The 22,145-nt window shown below is 35.1% G+C and overlaps 1 protein-coding gene across 2 annotated transcripts in view; it reads left to right on the plus strand.

Moving 5' to 3' along the window:
- Positions 1-1,041: 1,041 nt before the first annotated feature.
- The window catches only part of LOC118733391 (innexin inx1), a 30,485-nt gene continuing 9,381 nt past the window's right edge, over positions 1,042-22,145 (plus strand). Inside the window, exons 1-2 of one of the 2 annotated variants that reach the window (XM_036462758.1) lie at positions 1,770-1,859; positions 15,359-16,008. In XM_036462758.1, coding sequence (XP_036318651.1) covers positions 15,760-16,008 — 249 coding nt within the window. In that variant the 5' untranslated portion in view covers positions 1,770-1,859; positions 15,359-15,759. Of the gene's footprint in view, positions 1,860-15,358; positions 16,009-22,145 lie in introns of both variants that reach the window. The other variant, XM_036462759.1, reaches the window with a different exon arrangement.

A 22,145-nucleotide genomic window follows, 5' to 3' on the forward strand; every position in this document is an offset into this window, starting at 1 on the left:
ATCGGGAAGATTTAGCCCACTGTTGGAGCGAAATCCTATTAGGTTTTGACTATGACATATGGATACTTTTAGTTGCTATGCACACTATTCGGTTGAGCCCTAAAATAGCTGTTCTGCAGTGTTTTTTTTATTATTTTTAAATATATTTTTTTTCATTGCATTTAATTCTATTTCATTTTACTTTATTTCATTATACTTGTATCGTATTGAGTAAGCCTTCAAATATTACTCATGGAGTGAGTTATTTAGTGAGCAACTTTGTATGCTCATTCACTGCGTTGAGCGCATTTACATACCTCAGAGCGGCTTAAAATGCTGCGAGTATTTTGGGGTAAATTTTCGTATTTTTCCAAATCTCTAGAACGACAGATGTTTGGTATACTTGACTCTAGCTCTATACATGCATATGTATTATATGTATGTATGTATATGCATGTGTGTGTGGTTGGCTGTGTGAGACCGCATGATGTCTCAGCTGTTTCCACCCTCCATTATGTATTTGATGGCGGCGGCGGCGGTGGAAACGGCGGCCATTGAGAAGCTTCTAGCGTTACTAGACGGTTATTTAATACACATATTTTGAGCGACTTTAAACTCATGCATGCAAACACTCACATGCATACACGCAAGCAAATACACCCTTATTAGAGTACAAACATTGTTGCGCGCCATTTAAAGTACATACATACAACGTATTGCAGATAGTACTCGCGCGCTTAACTAAATACAAAACAGGAATAAAAAAAAATATGTTTTAGTAAAACAACAACAACAAGGTATGTATGTATGTATTCATAAGTATGTATGTAGTATAAATTTTCGAGTTTTACGTATCAACTACTCTTCGTCTGCTCGCTTATACAGATGTATGTATGTATGTATTTATGAATGTATGTATTAGTATAATATGTTGTATTCTCAGCGCTGCATTTTCTGCTGATTTTGTTGTATTTGTTGTTACCAGCGGTTTTTATAGTACGTTTTGTGTTGTTTCTCGTCTCGTTTCGAGCTTCTTCAACGACAGCCACTGTACAAGCAAATTAGTGTAGTATTTGTGTTGCACAGTACTCAGAGCTATACGGCACAAGACGGCGCGTGAATATACAGTGTCGAGTCAGCGTATGAAATAAGCCCACCGCAGCAGTCGTCAGGCTAGCTAGCGAGACACTAGCACGAACAGAGAACGATTACGATAATTTTTTTTTAGAATTTCCATAATAAAATTATATATATTTTAAGAGATTTTTTTGTACAACGAATTTAACAAAACGCAGAAAAAATATCAGTGCTCGAAAAAATATATTAAAATTATTAAAAAAAAAATAAATTGAGTGCGCTTTACGTCGTAAAATGCTGCCGTGGATTCTCTTGATATGTATTACGGCAATTAAGTGAACAAAAACTATTGAAAACGTACAAGCATAGTTACAGTGGTGCGCTGTTGTTTTATGGTTCTAAATAAGCAGCTTGAAAGTGTGAAAAATATCACCGAGCAGCTGTTGTGCTTCCTTGAAAATCGCCGCAGCGAAAGACTTTTCCGCCTTTTTTCGCACGCCGAATGTTCGAAGAACGCGCGCAACATAATCCTTATCAGCCGACAACTTCTCAACCATCTTAACGTACAAGCAAACATACAAACATACATACATACATACATACGTGGATATGATTGAGTGTATGTAAGTGTATCGTCTGCAGCAAACATACAAGAAGATAATAAAAAATGCAGCCATGGGCAACGTGCGATAAATAATTTAAAAAAAACAACAAAGAAATCGCGTATGCAAAGATTTTCTGCTATTTTTAGTAAAAAGGAAATCCTTAGCGGCAATTCGGCGTGGACAGCTGGCAGAAGTTGTGTAAGTATATGCATACACGCTTATATCTGTTTACATTTGGCAAGCACTGTACTAAATATTTTAATTCGAAAAAGGTTACAATGACTCAAATTGTATTTATTGAATTGAAATCAGCACTTTTTTCCTTCCTACAACTTATTAAATTACCTACTATTAAGTTATGCAACTTTAATTGCTCAGTTGTACATATAAATGTATTCATTCGTTCATTCATTTTGATCACTGACAACCTAATTAGGCATCATTCAAGCGTCAATTACACTAGTCTACAAGTAATACGACCTGTGGCATTTGACCATGATTGACATACAAAAGTTTTTCTGCTGAATCCATATGAAGTCAAGATATAAAAACGTTGAATAGTTTTTGGGATACATTTATCCAAAGTGGACAACTATTTCAAAAATAAATAAATTGCGATTAAGTCAGTGCACTAATTTGACTATATTGAACCGTAACCGCCAAGAATATCTAAATCCTTTAAGAGCATTTCTGCATCTAAAAGAAAATTGTTAAATAAATGTCGCACACTTTTTTTGGCAGTTAGGGCCCGATATATCCCAAAACTGCAAAACGGCATTCAGCTGAAAATTTTACATTAGCGCTCATATAAAAATATCGCTGGTTGGAAATTTGTTTTTCTTATGTCTGTAAACATGTGTTATGTATTATTATTGCATATTTTTCATCTACTGTTCGCTAAAGTTTGAACAAATTAGCAATAACACAAAACAAAACAGATCATTAGTTGCATATTCGCGCCAAATTTTGTTTCTCTGTTCATTACAAAGCTCAATTATAAAGCAAATTAGAGCGCCGATATAACTTTCAAAAATATTTCAAGTGAGTACAGCATTCGTAAATACCTGTTGAGAATAACTATTTGCTTTGGACGAGCTTCTCCTTCGCGTTTTGTGCTTTCACACAAGCGGCCAAAGTTTGTAATTGCCTACCGAGGGCAAAAGAAAATTTCCGCCTACCAGACTTCGAACCTGAGTTGATAGGAGTTATTGACTGAGTCAATAAAGTACAATTTATTTTCAGAAGGCGCCTAAGAAAACTTCGAATGACAGGTAATGCTCAAAACCCCCTTCTCCGACAGGTCTAATCCGCACTGTTGACCAAAATATGGCTGGGTAAACTTGGTTGCGTCTTGTAAGTAGGTCACACCGAAATTCTATAAAAATCCATAGCTGAATTGATGCATAAATCGAGAGGAAGTTTAACCGATAATGATCGAATGTGTTAGCTGGACCGTAAAATTTAAACAAGTTCTGCCAACATCCTCCAATCCAGTACTATCAACAGAATACAGAGCTTAAGAGGTCTATGATATCTTTAAATATTGAACCATTTCTCACCGTAATTTGAAACCGGTTTTCGGTTATTCATATTATTCATTCTGTTTTGATCCGTACGGTAGCTCATACAAAGCTCATGTAATTTTTGTCCACTCAATAACTCGTATGCTTTCTCGACCGACCGACTACCGCCTTCGACTAATTTTCTGTAGAGACAGCTATACATTTGTCTTACCTGACACGAGAAATGTGGATAAGTTATATTAGGGATTTTTAATAGAAAACGTCATGGTAGAATCTAAAATGACGTTTTGAGGCAACAATCCGAAAATATTGCGAAGATCCTAAATAGACGAACAAATAATCGACAAAGTAATGGGTTACATGAAAAGTTGTGGCGGATTTTTGGGTAAGGTTTAGAAAAAAACCAGTGATTGACCGACCAGAGCGAGCTGCATCTTTGACATCAAAATTTTCGCCACGGAATAAAGCAAACCACTATTGGGTCCGGGGTTGACTCATAGCATTCTCACCATACACTTCACAAACTTTTTGGCACGTTTTTGCAGCGTTTTCACTTTTTTTGTAGCAAAAAAGCATAACATAGCGTATTTTATCAGATATTTCAATCATTTTACAATCAATGTAATTTTTTTGTACGAACAACGAACTGACTTCGCTAAAAATTTCACCTTCAAACGCACGAAAGTTTGACGCAATTGGATTAGCGTTGCCACATGTATGAGCATCAACATCACATAGTGACGAAAAATCCGCAAAGACTTTTCATATGACCCAGTATGCATATGAAGATCAGAAGAGCCCGCTGGCTATACTCGGGTTCATTTTGTTCTACGTACAAAATAAAGGCATCCACGAAATTTAAAAACTAAAAACAAAGTTTGGTGTCGCTGCCAGGATTTGAAGGAATTTATTTATTTATTTTTTTTTAATCGCAAAAATTTTAATTTGACCAACTATAACTCAGCGAGTTTATGAATTTATATCAATACGTTTATCAAATTTCAAGTCCAAATTTTGTCCAATTTGAGATTTTTTTTTTTAATTCAAGTGTTTAAAACCCCTGTAGCGACCCCTAAAACTTTTTTAAAAATTTCGTGGATATGTTTATTTTTTTTTTACACAGAACAAAACTAAGATGTTGAGTTTTTAAGGACCACCATTATATTTAGCATCCCCCGTCGGAAAAATTTGGAAAAAATTAGGTCTTCAGGCGCCCTCACTTCTGATTTTTTTAACTTTTTTTACGATTTTTTACTCCTTTTTTATTTTTAATATATGGCTAGAGTTTCACGCCTTATTTGAGAAGGGGAAATTGCCGATACGTCTGCTGCGATTACTTCCTTTTTTAACTGCCGTTGCTTTGAAAACACACACATTATCGTCAGACTTCGAATGGCAAGACTATTGTAAGATCGTCTAATGCAGCTTTTAAAGAGAAGTCTTATGGAAAAAGTAATTATTGAAAAATATTTTTTTTTTTAGAAACGCTCCTTATTGAGCCGATTGAAAAGATTTTTTCGAATTGTTTTTGCTTTTGAGATTCTGTTCTTTAGCAATCAAGCAAAGCGCAAAAACTTAAGAATTCCAAAAATATTGCTGCAAGTTTTAAGCTAATTTTGTAACCTCTTCAGCATTATATTTTTTATTTTTATTACATACAAATAAAAATATGCATGTTGCCACTTACCGCACATTTATTGCAAAGGTAACACGCCTAAAAGAAAGGAAAACAAAAACTTAGTTAGCGCTTTTTATTTATCTTAACTGTAAAATGAAACACTTAATTTTATATCTATTACTTACAACACTTGACTGCATTTATTGTACTAACTTTTTTTATAAAAAATGGTTAATTGAGTTTTTTCTTAGCGAAATAAAAAATTGAACAAAAAAGAAAATAAAATATAATGTTACTATACAGAATGGTTTCAGCAGAACCAGTAAAAGCAGCTACAAAAACTACCTTAATATACATACATACATAGGTAGACTAAAAACCAACAATAACAAGAGGAACAACAAGTCAAGCGCAACAACAAAACCGGCATACCAAAATACCAAACCAAAAACATAACTTCGTTGTATAGAATAACAGCAGCAGCTGCTTGCTTCTGCTGCCGGTCCACGGCGGCTGTTGCTGTTGTTGTTGCTAACTTGATTTTAGTTTTCGTTGTTACCTTAATTCTTGTTGTTGCTGTTAGTTGCTGTGTGCTCCATTGCTCTTTGGCTGCTTGCTGTCCAGTCGATATTAAATGCCTACCTTTTCAATTCATTTCCTTTGTTGTTGTTGCGGCTGTCGTTGTTTCGGCTGCTGCTGCTGTGTCTTTGTTTGGGTAGTTAGTTGTTTTGTTCAGTTTAGTTGATGCAAGTTGGGGCAATAGCGTTTGTGGTCAATTATACAAAGAATTCATGCAACAGCTACAACAATAATACTAATGGCCAGACAGCATACTAAAATAAAAAAAAATGAGTGCAGCAAATAAAACACGAAAAACGAGATAGAAAAATATTGAAAGAATTTCAGCAGCGGCGATAAAGTGACCGAAAATGGGCGGCGAAACAACTACCTATAACAATAAACTATTTTAATGGACATGCCATGCATTTCCGTTTCATTACCAATCGTTCACTAGCGCAGCACAGAGTGAGACCAGGTGCTTTGAAAGTTTCCTCTACATAAAGCAATGATTACTCACTAATATTTGGAAGATAAAGAAATTTTTGAATAATGACAACATCAGAAATTTTTTTAGATCCCAAGAACTTATTTAAATTGAGAAGTAGGCAGAAATCCAGGTACCGAAAATAACCATTAAATAATAAGGTTTTTCTTTTTAGATCAATGCTAAATCGTTATTTATTTTTACTATTAAGAATGATCGTTAAATCTTGATTTAATTTTTTTCTTTTGCCAAATTTAATCACAACTTAGTGATTTTTTCGATTAAAAATAATCGTGTTCTTGGATTTTTTTTAAATCAAAATTAATGATGCTCAAGAATGATAGAGTTCTCTCCACCGTGATGCTGACTAATATTTCGGTAGTAATATTGATGAATATATCAACGATGATAGATAAAACTATCGATGAGCATATCGATATTGGTAGCGATAGATACGTATATCGATATCCATATAAAAAGTGTATCACTATCCATTTTGATATCGATAAATATTTCGATGACTACGTCGAAAATTGTAGCGATAGGCGTAGTAAACGAATGGATTAAATCTTTTGTCCACCACAGAGGCGAGTGGAATATAGAAAAATCATAGCACGGGTCGTGATATCAGTTGGTTTTTAATGCACGCTCTGGTTAGTCTAGATGAGAAGACGTGCGCTCTTGTCATGACTGCACTATGTGGCCAAACAGGTCTAACCCCCGCTTTTGTGACCGGGAGAAGGTTTTCTTCAAATCTATTCATACATGCATTTTCAGCTTCGAAAAAAAATCACCACCAAGTGGCCACCAGGCCAATATTCAGTTAGTGTTCTATTTCCAGAGTCCCAGCCTCGCTATACTCTGCACTTGTCCAGATTTGTCCCCCTTTGTTAGTATCTACTGTGTCCTTCTGCTCATCTTGAAAAAGTCGAAAAGTGATGTGTGCTTTCCTCGACATACAAAGAGAGATTCCATGATTCCATCTCCTCTATTGTGCTGCATAATGTTGAATGAGCTCCTTCAGCAGTTCTCATACAAAAACAGTCATTATTCTTTTGAATAGGAAATGAGCCCTACCGCAAGCGAAGTGAAATATCTGGGACTAATCATGAACACCAAAAATGTATGGCAAAACATGTGGGCGTGCCTATCCTAGAACTACGAAGGGCTCCAGTGGTTTGCAAGTCTGGCTGACAAGCCCTGAGGCCACAGCTCAAAAATCCTAAGATAACTGTACAACACTATGTTAGTCAAACCTTTAGTAACAAATTTTAAATCAAATGAACCTTACTTCTTGAGTGTTTGTTAAATACAATGAGATCGAGGTTCTACATATGGGTACGAGGCCAAAAGGAAATAGAGTATTATGGTGAACTGTCTTCCAAGCGAGGCAGCTACTAACACTCCAATCCCCAATTATATTAAGGAATAGCTTAATAAGAAGAAGAACACATTGGGGAATTATTAGCGAATTTCCTAAGGGTAACGTCGGGCAAAGAGCTTACTGGGCTTACCTCACGTTATACGAATGAAGAGATGACATCATGTAATCAGCCTCCGAAAAGAGATATTTAGAATGTTCACAAGTATACCTATAGGAATTTGTAGATTAAGAGGGCACCTGAATAAGCTCTTTCGACTCTACCAAAGATACATCCTTGCATATTAACTTTGGGCATGACGCGTCTGTAGAAGATTTGGAAGGCGTATAGGCTTGATGTGGCCACAGTATAAGCAAACTTCGTCTTTACCCCTGAAAACTCTTCTTAACTCTCTAAAGGATTGTTGCCGATTTTAAGCCTTGACTGTCAACAACGGAGGCGAGTTTTAAGGACTCTTTGCTCCAACTTTGCGACCACGCCAAATGCATAGATATTAACCGGAAAAACACTACAGCTGTAAAGTCTGTCGGCTTCCCTCAATGAAAGTTGTTGAGCAGACGCCAAAATCCGTCTATGTATCTATTTAGAATTTATCTATGAAGAGTGGTCGGTGCTTGCAAGGGTGTCAGACTCCCAGTCACCTCTCAACATCCAGGAAAGGGTCAGCTAAATATATTTCTCGCGACACATGATTTGGTTATAGTTCTAGTTATTTTCAGCTAACTTTTTTCTGTGTGTATCGATGGTAGACACAAAATACCACTCCGATTCAACTGCAAAACCGCCATTAAACAGACAATTAAAGAAAAGTAATTTTCATTTCGGGAGTTCACAACAATTTATTAATTAAAAGCTAATAAAATTTAATTAGAAAACGACACAAATGCATACTCAGAAAATAAGTACACATAAAATAAAGAAAATGTTGCCACAAAAAATATACATACATACTTTCCTTAAATTAGTTATAAAACCAATTCAATCATTTTTAGCAAAAATTTATTTTAAAAAATAAAATAACTGCGTTAAAAAATTCACTATAAAAATGCAAATACTTTTAACGGCATCACCACATGCTGCATTTAATTTTAATAAAGTGACACCTAAACTATAATTGTGATTTGTTAGTGGAAAAAATATTGTATGGATACTCAAGAATTCAATGCTTTTTAGAGAAAATCAGCAAACCGTAGATAAATTTCTGTCAAGTTTTCGCAGATACTTACATACATATGTACAAATATTTATTATGCACATATTTGTACAGTGGATAGTAAAAGTAAACGCATATTCAATTGGAAGCAATTAACCTTTAGGTGAGTCACTTGACCAAGCAACCATTACTAACGATTACTGCCACAGCAATAGTATGCCATACATACTACTGGTATGCAGCTTTTAAAGCACATTTTATAAAAAAGTGAATGAAGAAGAAAAATAAATAAAAATAAATAAATAAAAGTAATAAAATTAGTCACACGTGTGAACTGTTGGTGGTCAATTGAAATTGACAATTACAATAAAGTAAATACATAAATTGCTAAGCATTTTAAAGCTAACCTCAACAGCTGCATTTCATTTGTTTATACTTAATTTGAATAACAGTAGTTTGACCACACGTCGGCATAACATTTTTCAAATGTATTTATGTCGGCCGAGCAGTGATTAAATGAACTTTGTGGTTTGTTTCCATGGGAATTTGCTGCTATAAATTTGCAAATAATGAACGAATGAGTTCTCTGTTCCCTTTCTGCGGAATTGCGGAAGTAGGTTGTTCGTACATACATATGTGTTGGTGTGTGTATGTAAATATGGTGTGCTTTAAATGTCCGTGCAAAATGTTAGTGTTCTTACGATATTCGGTAGTAAACAAATATGTATGTACTTATTATTTTATGTAATTTAAATATTTATTTTATGTACTCGATTGCATAACCTTGACATTGATCAGCATTTAAACCCGTTTAGCGATAGCACAGGTTGCTAGTATACATGTATATAACGTATTTATATAACAGGTGTACACATATGTATGTACCTACAAACATATATGTATGTACATGTGCATTTGCGTAAAATAAATTGTATGAAAAAATCTTTTTTTACCAACTACTCGCGCACCACTTATTTAGCTGAGGTAAATCAACGACATACATATGTATGAAATTGCATAAACGCAACCAACATTTATCCAAATCATCATATGTACAAGTGTAAAAAAGAGAAAAATAAAAACAATAAACGATAGTATACCTATCCATTAGGGTGGTCCAAAAATTCATGTGAAACGTAAAGTCGGAATTTTAAAGCTCTCACCCCCTAGGATTGTTTTATACCGCAAAAATATACCTATTTATTTATATACGTATTTTTTTTTTTTAATCAAAAAATATTTAGAGGTCGCTCAAAGCGCTCCAAGTTTTCTATGGGAAAAAACAAGTTTTCGTAGAAATGGTAAACAGTTCTTTAAAATTAATATTTTTCGATCTGAAAACTCTGTTTCTTTTCAGAAGACTCCCAATACCCAATCGGTTATTTAACCATTTTTTTATAGTAACTATATTTTATATGTCCGTCAAAAACCCCCAAAAAAGTGCAATGGTGGACCCACTAAAAATCGTTAGTATTGAAAAATGATTAATCGGTCCCAAGAACCCCAGAGCAAAACCCTTAAGCGGACCGACTCAATTTTAATTTTTTGGCCACCATATGGAATTCGCCTTTATGAATTTTTAAAATCATGCTCTAGGTTCGTAATCAGCAGCCTCACAAATATAAGAACCGGCTGTTACTTTTTCGTTTTTAGTATTGTGTTCTCCGGTGGCGCCAAAGTTGTAAAAAAAAAATCAATTTACGGTTAGTTTAGACGCCATATTTGCGAATCCATGTTGAATTTTTCAAAAGGCCACACCGGTTGACGTGATGTTGAAATGAATTTTACGCTACTTCCGTTACATCGCTATGTTTGGCACGTTCCCGGTCGTGATCTAAGCGTCGCACAAAAAAAAATGTTCGTACAAAAGTTGGGCAAATGAAATTCTACAACTTTGGAAGTTCACAACTACGTATTACGTATTTTCAATAGAAACTGTTGAAAAATGGCAAAAACCGCGACAATGTGAAATTTTTTCGCAGTTTTTGTTAATTATGTATTTACAATAAAAAATATTTTTACCATTTTTTTTCGACAAATGCAAAATTAGCTTGCGAATCGAAAAAATCTAAAATTCAAGATGACGGAATGTTGCCATATGAAATTTAAGGGCAAGACTGTGGATCCATGGTCTAGGTGTCAAATAGAAGTAAACTGCATCAAAAAATCGCAAATTTTTTTTAAAAAAAGTCTAATTTTACTGTTCTGCAAAAAAAATCGAAATTGCCTTGCAAAAATACTTTATACTCATTGGGTGAACCTTTTTTTTGCTACGGTCTAATGTTTATATGCATGTACTTGACTTGCTTGTGCAAAAAAAGCAGCACACTATCATAGCTAAGTATTGCAATTGCAAAATCTCCCCATGACACTTGTTGCAGCTATTAAATATTTACTTAAACCTCGACAAACAAACAACGAACGTATCATTGCACTCGCCCATTGCAAAAATTTTCGCTTGCATAAATTACGTGCATACACATATAATTCAGTATATAGATAAATAGTAAATAACACTGGTATCACCACCATACTCGGCACTCAGCAATAATAGAATTTATATTGCAATTATCTTGTCTTCACTAACGTCACGAGTCATACATACTTGGGCAGCATCGCTTCAAAGCTGGGATTACTCTCATTCATTCCCCAACAAATACATATGTAGATTAACATTAGGTCTGGTCGCTCTCTATAAAACAGGAAAACTTATTTCAAAAAGCTTCCATCGTGATAAAAGATTTAGATTGCCTATGAAATCAGTGCAGGCCGTAAAGAAGTTTCCCTTGTTCTAGTACCGTTTATAGCAAGGTATGTATAAACCTAACCTTGATTCGGTGACTCTTGGAGGGAAGTGTCTGAATACTCTGACAGGGTCAAACATCTAAGAATCACTAGGTCATTTTAAAGCCTCTATAGCCAAACCCTTTAAAATAAAGATCTCGGTTATAAATGTTGGCAAAGACTTGCGAAACGTACCGGAAAGATAAATTGACTAAAATCAACGCACCAGTACTTGAATGAAATGTAAAAACTGCACGCAATGTATAAATAAGGCGGCGAATGATATTTTATGCCACTTATTTAAGCACGTACTACGTTAGTATAACAAAAATACTTAATACGACCAGCAATAGAAAATACTTATTTTTTAAGCCTTTGTTTGTTTAACTTGTGAATCGGACTCGAATGTTCACCCTCTAACACCTAGAAGCAGCATATAGTTTTAATTTTCTCCTTTGTGAGTTAGAGCAAAAGCATGAGTGACCCAAACATGTGAGGAGTGTATAGTGAAGGAAAATTAAATAATGCTTGCGCTCTGGGTTTTTGAAATTCGAAAGTCCGAAGTCTGGGGTTCCACCCCAGCCGCGACGCAAATTCCCATCGTTAGAACTAATTTTCACATATTTTGTCGGACTATGGGACGAGAGAAAAAAGTTTGGGAATCTCTTTTTCAGTCCAAACTGCTTCTCATTCATTAACCTTTGTTTCGAGTTGTATAAAATTTTAGTATATTATCTATGATAAAAGATAGCGATCGTCGTAGCTGAGTGGTTAGGGGTGGTAAAAACTATCACCCGGTAGGACCAAAATTCGATTCCTGCTCCGAGCACGATCTACAAAAATTTTTTTCTAAAACGTCCCTCGGAAGGCAATGGGAAACGCCATTCACTTCAGCCATGAAAGAGCTTCTCACAAAAACCATTTGCCGTGCGGAAGTTTTATGTCCTAAAATACATATCTAGCTGAATTGAACAAAAATATTTTGATAGCAGTTCTAAAATTTGTAGATCATCCAAATATTAAATTAGTGTGCAAAAATGGGAACATTAAAAAAAAAATAAGAAATAATTTCAGCGAAGATGAAACTTGAGGCATATGCACGTAACACACTTAAGTGACAAAAAATCTTTGCTGAAATTATCAAAGCAGCAGCTGCTATTGTTCTATGCAAATTATGTGGAAACTTAAGTTGAGGAGAAACGTTTTTGACGACATGTGTTTATTTTGTGACTATTTAACTAAGGAGAATTGGCAATGTGAAAATTGTTATTGTATGCAGAAATGTGTACATACATACATACAGCTTCCGAAAGCAAAACGAAAAAGTTAAAAAAATTTAAAAACAAAAACAGGCAGGACTTAAAATATTTTATCGACAAAAGGGTCTACCTATTTTACAGATCAGTTATACAATTTGTATGCATTGTCCCTAAATACATACATACATACAGTGGCGGTCAAAAATGGATGAGTGGTGTTTCGTTTTTAATTATAATGTTTTTCAAGCTAAAATTTTTTTATATTTTTTTATAAAAATAAAGTAAATGCTTTAACAAATAAATCACACTTTCAAACTTTATACAGAGTATAGAAACATTTTTTCAAGTTTTTATCTAAATTTCGAGCTTTTTAACCAGAATTTTTTATTTTTGTTGGGTATGCAGTTAAGAGGATTATAAAATTTTAGTAATTAGTAAAAGTTTTGAGCGGCTAAAAATCGCATTGCTTTTTAACAATTTTTTTTTTTTTGTTGACGGCGTTTAACACTTTTTTCCATATAAACATGAAAAAATTAAAAAAAGTCAATTTCAGTTTTCCTAAATTTTGCTATTTATATGGAAAAACGCAAAAGCCGTCAGCAGAAAGAATTATTAAAAATCAATGTCATTTTTAGACGCTCAAAGCTTGCACTAATTTTACTAAAATTGTATAATCCAGTTAACTGCATACCCCAAAAATTTAAAAAAATTCTGGTTAAAAAGCTCGAAATTTAGATAAAAATTTGTGGAATTTTTCTAAATTCTGTATAAAGTTTGAAAGTGTAAATTATATGGTTTTTGTTAAAGCATGAAACATATTTTTATAAAAAATTTTCAAATAAAATTTAACCTTGAAAAACATTGTACATATTAAAAACGAAACACCAATTATCCATTTTTGACCGCCACTGTACATATGCGAGCGCATCTGCATATGCATTGTTTGGGACATTTCTCAGAATTTCCTTATTGACTCATGAGAAGCTGCAGCGTTCAATTATTTTTAGAGGCAATTTAATACTCAATCATTGATTACTCAGACAGAAATCTCAATTTTCCAAATTAAAAAATTGTAACTCGCGCTTTTGAGAAATAATAAAATTAAATTAAATTAACTGCAATTCTGGTGCACGAATTATTTTCAGTCGAAACGCACAAAGTCGAAATTTCAAAACACAGTAGGGGTATTCTCCAAATCTTGCAAAGCCATTGCACGTAGCACGGATTGCATGGATTGCATAACTTACAAACACACAACAACAAAATACATGGGAAACGACATTTCCTATCGCTGCAAAATATGCAATGTCGAAACCCATGTATATATTTTGCAAAATAGCATAGCAAGATATATGCGACCCTGTGATAGTTGTTTTGTTGTTGGAATTGCTACATATTTCTCTCATTCCTCTCATCTCGCTCACTTCATTTTTTTCTGCTGTCTCTTGTTATTGTATTTGATACATAATTTCGCTGCTTGCTACCCATGCATTCTACCACTTTGCAATGGGGTGCTCTCGTACTGTTCGAAATTAGGAATAGTATTTTTGCATTTCGTGCAATCCGTGCATCGTGCAAGACTTCGAGAATACCCCTAGTGTTCTGTCTTCAATTAAACATTCTGCTGTGCGCAAACGCAACGATTCACTCGCTATTGCCAGACACTTGATTAAAACAAAGTGCAATGTACCTTTGACTGAGACGCGCTACTGGAATTTTTGGCATGCCAGTGTATTCATTAAAATTTATGAAGCGTATCGCGATTTTTTTTTCAATAAAAATAAGTCATTGGTTTGTTTGTTGTCTGTTATTGCACATAATAATATTTTGGCCGCTTACACTTTTGCTAAGTGTTTGGCCGAGCTTCTCTTCCAATTTGTGGTGTGCGTCTTAATGTTGTTATGCCGCCTCCGAAGGGCAAATGAATTTTATGAGAAGCTTTTTTAAGACATAAATATACTCGGAGGCTTGGCCATTGCCTGCCGAGGGGCGATTGCTGTTAAGAAACAACTTTTTCTATCATTTTCAATAAAATCTATAGTAATAAGTACGAATTGGAAAAGCTTTGGAAAAAATTATTTTCCAAATTTTTAAAATTGAGAATAAGCTAAGAACTATCTTTTTCTCGAAGGAAAAAATACACCCCTGTCATAATTCTATGCGCTCCGCATATTGATAAGGTTTAACATTTTTTTAATTTAATTTTAGTATTTTTTTTATTAAGTTTATTCTTTAACAAAGCCGTATAAATCCAAGTTTCAAACTTTGTGCACTATTTAAAAAAATTTAGCTAAAAAACTTCGATATTATTTATTATGAAGTGATGCGCAATTTAATAAATTTCGATGCCGCTGCTCGGAATCTTTTCCATTTCGACAGAAGCAACAGCTGCAATAAATATATATGTAAAAAAATTCTAAGCATTGCCGCAGAAATTTTAAATTTAGTTTGTAAGATTTGAAAACTTATTGTTAGTTTCGAAAGAAAGATTCACTACATAAATAAATATGATACAAAAAAAAACATCGTTCCTTTCAATTTGATTTCTTAGAACAATGTTGATTATGTTTTAGTAGTTATATAGTTTTAGTATGTAAATTTAATGAATAGAATAAGCTGATTAATCGAAACTTGATTAATAAATCAAAGAATAATAATATTTTTTGATTAATCAAAGTAATTTATTTCTCGATTAATTACATTTTAATTAATCAGAATTTAATTAATTTTATTAAACCTTAACCTTAATAACTGCTGCTATATTTTTTATAGAAAAAAATGTATACACATTTCTATCAAAGTATTTCGCTATCCAAAGTAATGCGATTCGGAAAAACCGTGCCATTAGTCATATATATATATATGTACATAATGTTTGAGATTTTGTTGTTTGTTGTCAATTAAATAAAACGATAAATTTTCTTCTGTTACAGCTGATATGAATTTGGAACAGCGTTTGATGTTTCTACGCCTACGTAAATACAACTACTGCACTTTTGTGGTGACTCAATTTTTATTCAACTCATACAACAACAACGATTGACCTTTGGAGTTCTACACTTTGAATCCAGGAAACGCATTGCTTTGTTCTCTTTAGTGATTCACTGCCATTAAAATAAATTGGCGCTACTGATAACAAGGACAAATACTTCCAAGGATTTACATTTACACACACACACACACACACACACACGAACACACAGCCAATTCGCTATTCTACTTTACATACATAGATACACAAAACTACAACAGTGAGCGAGAGAGATAGAGTAGCTTGGATAAAGCTTACGATATTACGTCTATTACGCCACTAAGTCAAAATTAATGCAACAAAATGTATAAGTTGCTAGTCGGTTTGAAAACCTATCTGAAATGGCAGCCCATTCAGACGGACAATGCCATCTTTCGCCTGCACAATTCTTTTACGACGGTGTTGTTGCTCACCTGCAGTTTGATCATTACGGCAACACAATTTGTAGGTCAACCCATCAGTTGCATTGTTAGTGGCATACCAACGCACGTGGTGAATACGTTCTGCTGGATTCATAGCACGTTTACGATGCCAGACGCATTCAAGCGACAGGTGAGTTAGAACTAGGGATGTCGGTGGCAAAGATACATCGATGTTTTTCCCACGCATCGATGCATCGAAACCTACATCGACATTTGTTTTTCAAGTTAACATTTTTTATTATTTTCTATAAAAATATTGTTCAACCAAAACCATGTAAAATAATGTTCCAAACTTTTTAGAAAATTTTGAAATATTTTTTGAACATTTTTGGGTATGCAGTTGTATAGCTCAAAAAATTTTAGTCTAACAAAGTACAAATGAGCAAAAGAAAAAAGATTAAAAATCAAAGCAATTAAAGCATGCACTTTATTATACTAAAACCTTATGAGCTATAAAACTGCATCTTGCTTTCTTTGAACTTCAGACAAAGCGATGTTTGGCGGTTCGATGTATTAGAGATGTCATTTCACAGAAAACATCAACTAAATATTTATACATCGAGTGGAAGATTTTCTATGCATCAAAGCAAAACATCGATATTTTCGATGCATCGGATGTTTTTTTGCCATACCTAGTGAGAACAATTAAAAATTGTATAAAAGCTTATCTATTCATGTGCATTTGTTGATATTTTTTTGTTTATTTAATTTTGTGTGTGTATGTTTAAGCTTACTACACCACGACGATATCAAGTTGCCATCACCCATAACAGAGTTCTCAAATACACACATTAAGTTCGCATGCAATTCATAAATTCATATTTAGTATTTTCATGGTGTAACAATGTACAGATTTATGTAATATGTACATTAGGGTGGTGTTTAAATGTTTGAAGCAAATTTCTACATCAGATTTTCTAAGCCTCAACCCTCACGTCGACGCTACTAAAGTCGAAGATATCACATATACATTTTGGCCCCGTTTGGAGTCGGTTAAGGGGTGTCGCACAGGGGTCAAAGTTTAGATTACCCTATGAAGACGTCGTAACCGACTCCAAACGAGACCAAACGCTATGTGTGATATCTTCGACTTCAGTAGTATCGGTTTTGGGTATTAAATGAAGTTATGTACACCTGCGAGGCTAAACTCAAGAACAGGACGCCCGCACCTTGGACAACATGAGCGACCCAAGATGCGGTAACCAACCTATATGGAACCTTGGATAACCGTGGAAAGATTTAGTGGGACCATTCTGACATATTATGTTTGTCAGCCTATTGAAGCGTCTGTCCGCCAGAAGGTGTGACTTCAACCATTTGTCTGCCTTCGAGGTCCGCTTTATAAATGAGTGCGTGATTTTGTACCTGCTTACGTATATGAAAATAAAAAAAACTCGCATGAAACTTCCCCTTTCTGAATACAACAATAGTAGGAGAAATCATTTTAGAACCCGAGCCTTTAATTGCGAAGGTGCCTCGGTCCAGCTGGTTGATGTCTTTGAAAAAATTAAAGCTAAACATCACAGGTAATGCGTGCGTTAGACCGTCAAGACCATACCACCATGCGGCGGTTTGAGGTGGCCTAGATATAGCTCCCACGTCTATGAGCGGAAATTTGGTTTCGGATTTGAAGTTAGGCGAAGTTACAAGCTTCACACCTGCCGATGAATGTATTGCCAAAATCCGTATCCGGGAGAGGAATTTCAAAGACCTCACTTATTAGCGCTTCCGCCGACACAATATTCAAAATATGATGGACGTATTTGACGCATAGGTGGGCAATAGTCAGTCACCATGACCGAGCTTCCGCTTATGTGTTGAAACTAATCGACATCGTGGCACATGAAGCATGGTATTCTTAAGCACCAGAATCCAGCACACGAAAATACCGCACCAAATCCCGTACTGGCTAGAAACAGTACACGCCTCGGTACAGCAAAGTAGAAAACAAATTCGGTACTTGACTCATAATCATGCCTGCGCTTAACAATCTTCAACAACACGATTTAAGCATGCAGTAGGAGCAAGGAAAGGAGGACACCGCATACCGCGCCACGTTACTGTCGGATGCAACGCAAGGTTATATACAAACGCTATCTTGTGTTGAAGAGGGAAAAGAAAAGAGAGGAAGAAACGTGCTACTAATGGGGGTATGAGAATTTTCCCGGCAGTAAAAACACTCGGAAAAACTGGCTCTCTTTCAGATGGTCTTACGACCCAAGCGAATACCTACAAGGATACGAACGACGACTATGTGACTGACGTCCAATTAGTAGTTAAATTATAGACACTTATTCAGATTGTTAGATGGAGGAAAAATGCAAGCATTCGCGAGGAAAAGGAACCCGAAATTCCAGTTGAAGCCGATGGAGTCGGAAAAAACATCCACGTGATAAGGTAAAAGCAGCGATAGTTCGGCTACAGAGGAATGCAGGCCTAAAAGCTGAATTCAAACTACTGATGAAGAGATGTGCAAAGAAGATCGGCATGCGCCATCTATTGATCGATTTAAAAGCCGCCTCGGATAATACAAATAACAGTTGCTTATATGCGGCTATGTAAATTAATACAAACTAATACGGCTGTACAAAATGACTCCGAGCGATAACAACGGCTATGTTAGAACTGGCAAAAGCATCTCCGAACCGTTCAACATTATACGCCGTGGGTTTTGCCATTTCTAAACTAAATAAGGAAGCAAAGCGAATGGGTGTGGAAGTAAACGAGTGTCGAAGTATGTGTCTGTGTAGTGTGAGTCTGTATAGTCGCGCCTTGACACCCACGTAAATGTTGATAGTTATAGATTCGAAAAAGTAGAGGAACACGTCTATCTTGGAACTGACAATTAAACAAGGCTAATAACGTCAGCCTTGAAAATCGACGGAGAATCGCCCTTAAATTTTAAAAGCTACTTCGGACAAATTTTTAAAGCTACTTCGGACAAATTTTTAAAGCTACTTGGGACAACGGCCCTAAGTGGGCAATTATAAAGTAAAGTACCTTACCATTTATAAGTCACTCTTCATGCCTGTGCGGGTATAGGGCGCAGTATCATGAGCAATTACAGCATCTGGCTATTGGAGCTTTCGAGGAAAAAACGCTCCGTATGGCTTTGCAGCGTAGCAGAGGAAGTGGGGACTCTCACTCTAGTGGTATTTGTGGCGTTTCTAATTAGCGTCCCTAGGCGCAAGAAAGAAAACGAGACGAGACCGCCGGGCATTTTAGAAGCCGGCCAAAATCGCGTAGGTGGCTAGAGCGCTATTTAAGAAGAAAAAGTAATTAAAAGGCAAAAGAAACGCTAATGTTGGACTACAACACTTATACAAAAAGTCGTAATTTTAGTTGGTTCAATTTGCTATCATAGCACCGGTTTTTAATTAGCGGTATTCGATCTTCTGTTTATTCATTGTATCTTGTGTAAGTCTAACTAAATGAGCGTGTGATTTGTTGTTGCTAGTGATGCAATAAATATACTTGCAACAACATGCACACGCTTATCTAGCTACACTTACACAAGATACAACGATTACACAGAAGAGCGAATTTCACTATTGTTTTTTTTTTTTGAGTAAATTAATTCAGAACTTGACAGCCACAACTGGATCGTACATGTATTTATACATAAATTATGGAAAGTTTTTATAAAGACAGATTCTTTTTTTATAATAATTTGTGTGTAGATAAGTATGTGCATTAGAGTGCATCGGTCCCCATACAAAAAAAAAAATCGGTACTGGTTTTCCATTGGAATTATAAAGTCTATTATATTTTAAGACGTCCACCAAAATATTTCGGAAAAATATTAAGATTTACGTGAGCTGGACCGATTTGAAAATACCTCCAAAAATTGAGCTTTTTATGAATAAAAATAGTTTCATAACGATTTTTGAGAAAAAAATCCCCTCAAATGATAAACAGGTTTGTCAAATATAACAAATTTTGTAATCCCGGCGGAAACACCGCAACATTTTTTTGGTGATGCCGTCTAATGTACATATGTATGTAAATATAAACTGCATGTACTTATGAATTATTAAAAACATGTCAGCAACACTCCCGGTCAAGCAACTCGTACTGGGCATAAGCACATACAGCCTACGAGAAAATGATAGCACCTTACCATTTTGATAAATTTTCAATGTGTTCATAAATTTTTGTAAAAACGTACAGTTCAATATCTAACAAAACTCATATATGTATGTAAATTTTAAACTTTGTATAAAAATGTAAAAAATTCAGCAAAACTTCATCAAAATTCCAAACTTTCTAATAAATCTAAATTTTAATATAATAAAGTGCAATTATGAAATTGCCAAAAAAAAGTAGCGTTGAGTTTAGAAATTTTAGTTCTTTGACATTTCACACTTGCACTTTATTATACTAATATTAAATCCTAAAATTTTTTTAACAAAAAGCTTAGAATTTCGCTGAAACTTTGTTGAATTTTTCTAATTTTTGTACAAAGTTTGAAATTTAGAATTATTAAGTTTTTGTTAGATAATGATAGATATTTTTAGCAAAAAATATTGACCTTCAAAAAAAAAAACAAAGGAAAAATTGTCAAAACTGGTGAAAATACGAATGAGGTGTTAACATTTTGTCGGGGGCTGTACAATACATACAACATACTTATGTATGTATGTACCAACAAATGTAAATTCAAACAGGCCTATTGGTATTCAGTTTTTTTAGACTGGAATGCACTGAATATAAAGCACTAAAGCCGACATGCATACCCCTATGAATTTACTGACGATAACAATAGCCACACATCAGTGAAATGGCGATACACTATTTGAATAAGAAGCCGACACTCAGAAGTACATACATATGTACATATCTATTCACATGGGTAGAAGTATGTATGTACGTATATAGGAAAAGACGGAAAGAAAGGTGCATTCGCGTCGGCTTAAGAGCATTAATATAAATTTAGCACGCCATATTTTGTATGCTAGCGGGTAGCTTCTGCGCATGCGCAGTGATTCGTTTTGCAATAAAGCTCTTTATTCATGTTGTTAAAGCAAATCAAAGGAAATTGCAAACAAAAAATTAATAAATTGTAAATATACGTAGATATATACAGGGCGGTCCATGTTGGGAAATAATATAGACTTATGAACAAAGTCAATGTAGTGTAAAATGTTTCAAAAGTCATATTTTCCAACGAAGCGGCTTTTCATCTCAGCGGCTATGTTTACAAGCAAAGCTCAGCATCTGGGGATTGGAAAACCCGCACGTGATTGTCGAAAAGCCAATGCACATCCTCAGTGAGTGACAGTTTGGTGCGAGTTTGGAGCTGTGACATCATTGGCCCATTTTTTTTTTAATACTGCTGGGAACGCCATTTCAGGGAACGGTTAGCATGACATGATAAACGATTCTTGGCGGCCAAAAATCGATGGAACGGACATAATCGTTCTTTTGCGCGCCAAGCTCGGTAATCGTGATGTCAATTGGCCACTTCAGAGCTGCGATTTGATGGCGTCATACTTTTTTTTTTTGGGCGGTGCCGTGAACGACCGAAACAATCCATTAACGATTCAGGCCCCTCAGGCAAATATCCAGGAAGCCATCCATGAGATAATGCCGAATAGCGTTACCAAGCGCTTGGAAAACTGGGTTAGCAGGATTGCGCTACTGCGAAGCCAACCTAGCGAGCCACATGAATGAAGTCGTTTTCGATAAATGATGGGAAGTGGGTTGGTTTTGGTATTTTTTTTTAACTTCAAAAAGAAAAAACTATATGGCCCACCCTTTACATACTGTTTCCCTCAACTTTGCATTTATGCATATTCAATGGCGGCAAGAGGAAACGCAAAACCATCAGGCAGCCGCAAGAATGGTGGGCTGTATTTATGAGCGCGATGTGGGTACTACTAGAAGTACTTCGCAGAATAGGAAATTGGACACCTTTCAGCTGTATGCGCATGCGTCTTAAATAGCAGGTACATACATATGTATGTATGTATGATACAAGCGTGTGTACATTAGGGCTCTCCAAAAATATATGCGGGGAAAGAAGTATAAAAGCTTAAGCCCTCGCCCCCTGGGATTTTTTAAATGGAAAAAAGAATACCCAATTTTTTTTTGTAAAAAAAAATATACATTTAGCACTACCTTAAAGCACATGCAGTTTTCTATGTATTTTATATGGGGAAAACACTTTTTCGTAGAAATGGTATAGAATTCTTGAAAATCGATATTTTTCGATCGGGAAAACTCGTTTCCTCTTGGGGAGACTTCCAATAACAATACCCAACTGTT

Source organism: Rhagoletis pomonella, unplaced genomic scaffold (assembly GCF_013731165.1).
Source record: "Rhagoletis pomonella isolate Grant_MI unplaced genomic scaffold, Rhpom_1.0 Rhpom_scaffold_00002, whole genome shotgun sequence".
In the NCBI taxonomy this organism is placed as follows: Eukaryota; Metazoa; Arthropoda; class Insecta; order Diptera; family Tephritidae; genus Rhagoletis; species Rhagoletis pomonella.